Source organism: Anopheles arabiensis, chromosome 3 (genome assembly GCF_016920715.1).
Source record: "Anopheles arabiensis isolate DONGOLA chromosome 3, AaraD3, whole genome shotgun sequence".
Classification (NCBI taxonomy): domain Eukaryota; kingdom Metazoa; phylum Arthropoda; class Insecta; order Diptera; family Culicidae; genus Anopheles; species Anopheles arabiensis.
In genome coordinates, this window is record NC_053518.1 from 34,572,939 (window position 1) to 34,580,450 (window position 7,512).

Consider the following 7,512-nt stretch of genomic DNA (forward strand, 5'->3'; position numbering starts at 1 on the left):
TTCTTGAAAAAATGAGTTGAAAATATAATAACACATGGAATAGAAACAGAAAGTTCCAAGAAAAACATAAAAGCGTTCGGAAACTCATGAAATATCTATAAAAAAATAGAATAATTATTTTTGCATTTGCAATTTTGCATTGCTCATCCCTGAATTTAAAGCTAAATGTACCGTGCATAACGGTCGTAATATCTAATATCTTTGCGCAACGTAATAACCTCATTTGCTTATCTTTCGCAGCTGACAGAAAGTGCATCCTGCCGTTCTAATAGCTAGTTCAGCTAATACTTTCACCGCTGATTCAATTCAGCGGCTTCCTGTATTTGCTGTTTCCCTTTGCAAAGGTATGATTCACAGAAAAGATACTTTAAAACTGTATCATTAACCAAACATAGCGTGCACAACAACACAACACAAGCCAATGGAAAACCGAAGGTTAACTGTCTGCCACATAATCTTTCGTCCGGTGTGGATTTGATAGCGTTTTGCCATTGTGCAGCACAGGGTTGAGACACAGCAGTGGCCAGTTTTCCACTGGCGTTGGCAATGGTTCAATTTCCGTGCACCAGGCATGAAATGGAAAACACGTGTTGAAGTAACAGCACCGAAACCATACCTCGGGACCATAGTGGTGATTTACGACCAAACTTAAAATGCTTTCAAGAGAAAAAAGTTGTCTACGTAGCAAATTATAGCTAAATTTTGCTTGACCATTTTGTTTGTATGTGTGTGGGTTTGTTTGTGCCGATAAGATTTCCAACCGAATGATTCCATTTGAATATTGGAGCGGATAAATTGATTGAATTTAATAAAGGAGAAAGAAGGAACGTTTATCCTTGCGATAAGTCCGTGTAAAAGCGTTTTGCGCCATTTTTTTGTTTGCGGGCACGATTATCAGCATCAGCAGCACCACCGAGGTACTGATTTGTCTCTGTCAAATGAGATGGAAATGCCAGCGCCATCAGCAGCGACGCAACGCGAGGCGGTAATGAGATGGAAAGCGAACTGTGTGCTGTCATTAGCGCACGAAAGCAGAGCCGCTGACGAAGACATTTGGGGAAAGGAAAGCTGCGATAAAAGTGCTGCAGAACGCTCAAGGTCATGGGCGTTACATTATCAGTCATCTGGAAGGCAAATAAGATGGGCGAAATGGGAGGCGCTTCGTTCGAGCTACATCCATTTGCAGCATAAAACGCTGATGATGTAATTGTGAAATGGAATTAAATTCAATTTTGTGTAAAAAAAGTTATAAAATAAATATTTTAAAGGCCCTAAACTGTGCTGTTCGTGCGAATCTCCTAATACCTGAAGTCAATCAGCGCTAATGAACCGTTCACCGGTCTAACGCTGACGAAGGTCTAGGCAAGCGTGACAATCTTTTGTGATGGTTTTTTGTTATTTCGTTACTTCCCAAATGAAAATAACATCGCGCAAGAATGGCACCACTGTCGGGTCGGTTTTCGTCAGCCTCCGGATAATGTCACGGCTAGTTGGCGAGAAGTTTGACGAAGCTGACGAAAGGACAAACAAAACGGCCCGGTTGATTGACAGCTACGAGTGGCAAAAAAACGAAAAGTACTCTCACAGAAAAATGTCAGCCAGAAAAGCGAAAGGATAAAAGGCAGCGTTATCGGTGTTTTTCTGATATTTTTTGGCAACCCACGCGCAATTTCCACGATGATATACGTGGTGGTGATGTATATGTGTGTGTTTGAGGCAAACCTCTAAAAAAAAAGAAAAACACGCACACACAAATAATCATTCAACAAACGCGTGACTAGTGGCCGCTCGCGTGGATGTGATTTTTCTCCCACCGTTCCGCTCGGAAAAGATCATCAATCGCGGGGACACGGGCGCGGATTGGCCTCTAACGATCAATCAACGTCCGTCATGGGTGGGGGGAAATGGGTGCGAACAGAAGGACGCAAGTGCAGAGAAGCGATAAGGTTACGCGCGTGGTGACACGCATTGTACGCGCGGAAACAAAACAAACAAAACTAAACACTCAAGGCGTCAAGTTACGGTTCTTCATCTCTTTTTCAATCTTTGGAGGAAAAGCGAGGGATGGTAACGGTTTTCCAAAAGCGTTACAGCATCACTCATGGATGGGGGTTCTCAAGAATTTCCCAACGCACGCACAGCTTCATCGTCGCGTCTCGTTCACGCGGTGGGTTGGAAAGGAAAATTCGCTCCACAGGAATGGTTTGTGAAGGAAAAACTGAATCTCAGTAGCCGCAGCATCACACAACAGACTGGACTAGCGGTCGAAGACGCAACCGTTACAAACACACATACCCACACAGCCACACACATACACAATGCGTTCCGTCACCGAGTGTTTCGGTTTTGTTCTCGCCCCCGGGGGGGTTTTTCACCCGCTCACTCATTCTCTCTCTCTCTATACATCTCTGGGGGTGTCGTGAAAAGTCGGCAGTGGTTCGGTTACTGCAGCGGCTTGTGTGTGTGCGTTTGAATGAAATTTTGCTCCCCAAAAACACAATCGAGTTTTTCCGCTGGCTTTTCATTTCATCATCACACAAAGGCGGGCGCCGATGCGAGTGTGCATCAACGGTTTGCGTGTCTTTTGTGTGTTTGTATGGTGGATGGGAAGAAGGTGGTTGCTGTGTAGGGTAAAGACACACACACACACACACACACACAAACGCACACACACACACGAGCAGATCGGCGTGTGGCGAGATTGGAAAGAAAAGATGCGAAAACTGTGGCGACGAGCAACATTGTGCTGTGTGCTTGTTTGATGTGTTTTGGGGTCGTTTGTATCGCGAACGGTTGTAGTGATAATTTTTAGTTTGTCATCTATTGTGACAACGCGTAGCTGTGAGATGTGTTCGCCTATTATTATCTTCGTGCAGAGCAGGCTTGTTTTGAAACGTTTACATTTGCACAAGAATTTTCCTATTATTTATCTTAAGTTTTTTTTCTGTCTCTTAAATTTCAAGTCTTTCAAGTCTTGAATCATAAAAAACGACCATTAGAAATATCTATTGAAGGATTGAAACCCTCAAAAAGGACACTGAGTTATTACACAAAGCCCACCTTTCACACATGTAATTCACTTTTGATCACTTAAATGACACCTCCCACCACTTCAATTCCGCTTTCCCGAGACACACGCTTTGTTTTGTTGTTTCCGGTTCATTCACTTCATATCACTCTCTCGCTCTTACCCATTCACTGGCTCACTTTCTCCGTGGGAACTATCGGGACGAAGGACTTGCACTGGCAGCATCCGAACCACCCTCAACACCCCGTTAAAGGCACAATAGACACACTGTGAGACGGCAGCTCAGGGATGGGATTAGAACGGCACGTTAGCAGACTGCGGCGTCGCCGTGGTTGCCACGGGAGCAGGACGAACGACGGAGGAAGCAGCGAGTCCTGTCATCCTTTTGATCTTGACACTTTTGAACCGTGCACAGTGTTTTGCAGACACACACACAAAATCACCAACAAAACAAGAGAGGGAGAGCGTGTATGCGGTTGTACCTCTGCAGTCACCGTACACACACACACACGCAGGCACGCACGCACGCGTTTGATACAGGGCGTTTTGTTTGCCGTTTTTTAAAACACTTTTTGTTTGTCGTGTGGTGTTGTTGTGTTGTGACAAAGGGGATTGGGAAAACTGTGGAAAACACTGTGTGTGCACTTTCTGCCGCAGTGGCGGCTCAAAGGATCTAATTTCACCACACCGGGATAAGGGATGCTCTACTGCACACAAACAAAGCTGCAGGAGAGGAGGCTGCTGCTGGTTTTAAGGGTTTTGGGACGGGGTTACAGTGGGATTTAATAAACCGCAAAAAAGGAACGTTTCTATTTATGGGGGAGAGGGTGGGAGAGGGCGGGAGGAACAAAAAAAAGGTTGGACCGGAATGGACACACTCTGCACTGGAGTGGACTGTGTGTGTGTGTGTGTGTTGTATCTGTGTGTATGCTGCGCGATGCTGCTTCCGGGATAGGTAGTGGGTTCGCCCGTATCGCACGAACGACTGACACCGAATGAATGGACAAGCGCGCGCGAGAGCGTGTGGCAGCTTCTGTACTCTGGCCCGAGGATAGGACCCGCAATGGCAACAAAACAACGGGAGCACATACGCACGCATGCACACACACACGGTATGGGGCAGTCCGGTCGTCGCCGCCAGTTCTATCGCGGCTGTATCTCGCGGCATGCAGCGAGATATCTCGTCGTTCGCGTTGCGTTTTCGGGTTGGAGCGTAGAAGGATGAGAGTGAGAGAGAGAGAGAGAGCGAGCAAAAGAGAGAGAGAGAGAGAGGTCAAGGTATGGAGCAAGGTGAGAGAGCGAGAAAGGAATCAGCAGGAGAGACACATGCGCGTGGCAACGGAATGCGGTGAGAAACATGTGAGAGCTCGGCGTACAATCACATGACGGGGTAGGTTGAAAAGTTTGTGGCGCACTTTTTGGGGAGCAATATTTGAGGATGGTTGCGAAATTTGACCAGCACGTAAACGGTTGATTTGTACGAAAACAAATTGAGAAAGTAGAGAGAAAGAAGTATTCAGAGGGGAAATATATCAGTAACACGTTGAGGATGATCTTGGAGCATTATTCGTTCTGGGTTGATCAGTGTCATACTTATGACGTTACCATGACACTTTAGCAATGTTCAATAAGAGGCAAACATTTAATCGATTACGGCGGGTCGGTCCCGTGGTATAGTTGTCAACTCACACGACTTAACAATATTCCCTTCATGGATTCAAGCCTCATATGGATACGTCCCCTTGTAGCAAGCTATTCGGCTGCGAGGTACTGAATAAGTCTCGAAAGTCTAGCCGGCTTGTCAGCGTAGGATATCACGCCAAGAAGAAGGAGAAGAAACAGAAGAAGAAGAAAACAGAAAAAGAAAAAGAAGAAGAAGAAGATGAAGAAGAAGAAAAGAATAAGAAGAAGGAGAAGAAGAAGAAGAAGAAGAAGAAGAAGATGATGATGATGAAGAAGAAAAGAAGAAGAAGAAGAAGATGAAGAAGAAGAAAAGAAGAAGAAGAAGAAGAAGAAGAAAAAGAAGAACTGATATTCAACATGTTACCTAATTTACTAAACGAGTAGGTCCAATTAATGAGAATAAGAAGAAGAAGAAGAAGAAGAAGAAGAAGAAGAAGCCTATTTATTCAATGCGAAAATCAAAGCAGTAGATATTCTGTTATGATGTCTTATACGGACGTCACACGAAGCGTAAACTAAATTTCAGCCATACAACCCTATAATCTTTTCACAGGAAGTTTATGCTCTCCCATACAAATCAAACGTAAACTTTTTGAGTTTACGCCTCGTGTGACGTCCGTATTAGACTTCGACCTTTAACAAAATTGTTAATGTATGTATATTTATTTGGGAAGATGCTCATAAAACTAACATACACAACAGAACATACCCAACTATTAACCATGTTCGTCACTTTTTAAGCGCGTGGAGGTATGCAATGTGTGATTTTTTTAGGATTATGTTGTTATTTAGCTAATTTTACCCCAAAAAAGGACTAAAATATATCGTTGTTCCAATGTGTATGCACAATCAAGCCTGGAACTCGATGTATGTATATGACGCACACAGACATTAACTGGACATTACCTACTCGTTTAGTAAATTAGGTAACATGTTGAATATCAGTCATCGTATCTAGACAACAAAGTTTCAGTTCAGAGGAGATTTTAAAGGTTCTATAAATGAAAAATTAACTCTCAGAAGTTTATTTTGAATATTGAAGGTTCACAAGCCATTACTGGCTATCAATAAGAGAACAAGGTGTTTAAGCTTAAGGTGTACAAGCTTTTCTGCTTCAAATTAATCATCAATTTTCATTACAATGTTATCTATCATTAAGGCTGAAAGAAGAGCAGTTACTATACGACCCAAAAATGTCCCCAAATAGAATGTCCATCGTGTCCATGTTTGCATGCCCAAAGCCACCCTTTATCCACCGGCCATCGTTATCATCCTGCCAGTCATGTTCATCAACTCCATTTGTTGGGGCAGTAGCACCACAGTTTTATTTATGTTCTTTACCGCCGTTCCTACAAGATAAGCACCAGCACCAGGTGACCCGTTTCCGCACCAGCATGTTGTTGCTGTTGTGGGACGTGTTGAACGGGACAGAACGCGAACTCGTCCGATAACGCGTTTGCCGGTGTCCAGAATTGCAGGTCATGGAAGTGGAGCATCAGCTACCAACCCGGGAAGTTGTCACACGTTGTCGTACAACGTTTTGATTTACCGCAATCGACCTAGATAGGTCATAACTCAGGCCGGGTGAGCCATGTTTAGATTGCCAAACCGATAGCCAAACAGGCCAGCACCGGGGGCAACGGTGCGATCAGAGTTTTGAGGGGAGAAATTTTGTAAACAAATCAGTGTCAACGCGCCTTGCTCGATCGTGGCATGCGCATTGGTACACTGTCGAAACGACACAGGTCGCTTATGGCAACCTGGCTACCAAATTGCAAACCAACAGGTAAAAGGTTCTGCGAAATCGAACGTGAAATAGGACTGCTCCGGGCAGGATGAAACGGAGGCCAAGAGTTGCCACATGGCAGGGCGGTGAACGTTTTAACCTAATTGAATTATCCACACGAAGTGGTGCCTCCACGGGGGTCGCTGTTTTTGGAAGCATTTGGTTATCTCTTTTCGAATAACGCGACACACCAAAATGGAAATAAAACAGAAAATGGATCCGACGCACGAAAACTCACCTCGGTCACGGAAGAGTTGTTTGTATTTCCCCAGCTGATTGTGATCGAGCCACTCGTCCACGATGGTTGGGGAGTGCCGGCTGGCGCCACCGTACGGGGGCGACTTGCCGGACGATGAGCTCGGGCCGTGCCGTCCCGCCGCGCCCGGATAGGACGCGAAGATTTCGTAATCCGCGGCATCCGCATTGAACCAGCCGTTCCACACGCACAGCACCAGCTTCGACAGCGAGATGGTAAACGTCAGACTAAGCAGAACCGCTACGAGTATTTTGATGCACCGCACCAGCATACTTTGATGACGCGCGCGAGAGGACCGAAAACACCACACGCCCGCGGCACGATTACCGCATCAAAAAAGGTGCTTGTCGTGATGGCAAAACACCGAAACAGGTCCACCGGAGGTTCTTTTTCACACTCTGCAACGTCTTCACACTCCACCCGTCATCCACCCACATTACATCTTGCTAGTGTTGTTGTTGCTGTTGTCACCGTTGTGTTGTGTTGCCAGCTAAACAATCCACTGTCACAATCGGATCGAATCACTGCCACCGTGCTTGGACTGTCGCGTAGAACAATTTCGCCATTTTCACCTGTCAACGTTTCACCTTTTCTGTGGGTGTTTTTCTTTCTTTTCCCCGGTTCCAGGGCACTGGGCCGTTTTTTGTTGTTGTTGCTGTTGCTCCCTTCACTGACACGTCGCAAACAGGCAGGTCGCCCTTTTGCTTGGCAGGCAGGATGTGGTGTTAGGCAACCGCGTCCGACTCCCGAGCAAAGCAG

At 45.5% G+C, this 7,512-nt stretch overlaps 1 protein-coding gene across 6 annotated transcripts in view; it reads right to left on the reverse strand.

The window, feature by feature from the left end:
- The window catches only part of LOC120901378 (apoptosis-resistant E3 ubiquitin protein ligase 1), a 31,738-nt gene extending 24,226 nt beyond the window's left edge, over nt 1-7,512 (reverse strand). For 2 of the 6 annotated variants that reach the window (XM_040309272.1, XM_040309271.1), the window contains exon 1: nt 6,736-7,512. In XM_040309272.1, the coding sequence (XP_040165206.1) occupies nt 6,736-7,024 (289 nt within the window). In that variant the 5' untranslated portion in view covers nt 7,025-7,512. Of the gene's footprint in view, nt 1-3,060; nt 4,034-6,735 lie in introns of those variants that run through there. The other 4 variants (XM_040309277.1, XM_040309275.1, XM_040309276.1 and 1 more) reach the window with 2 other exon arrangements.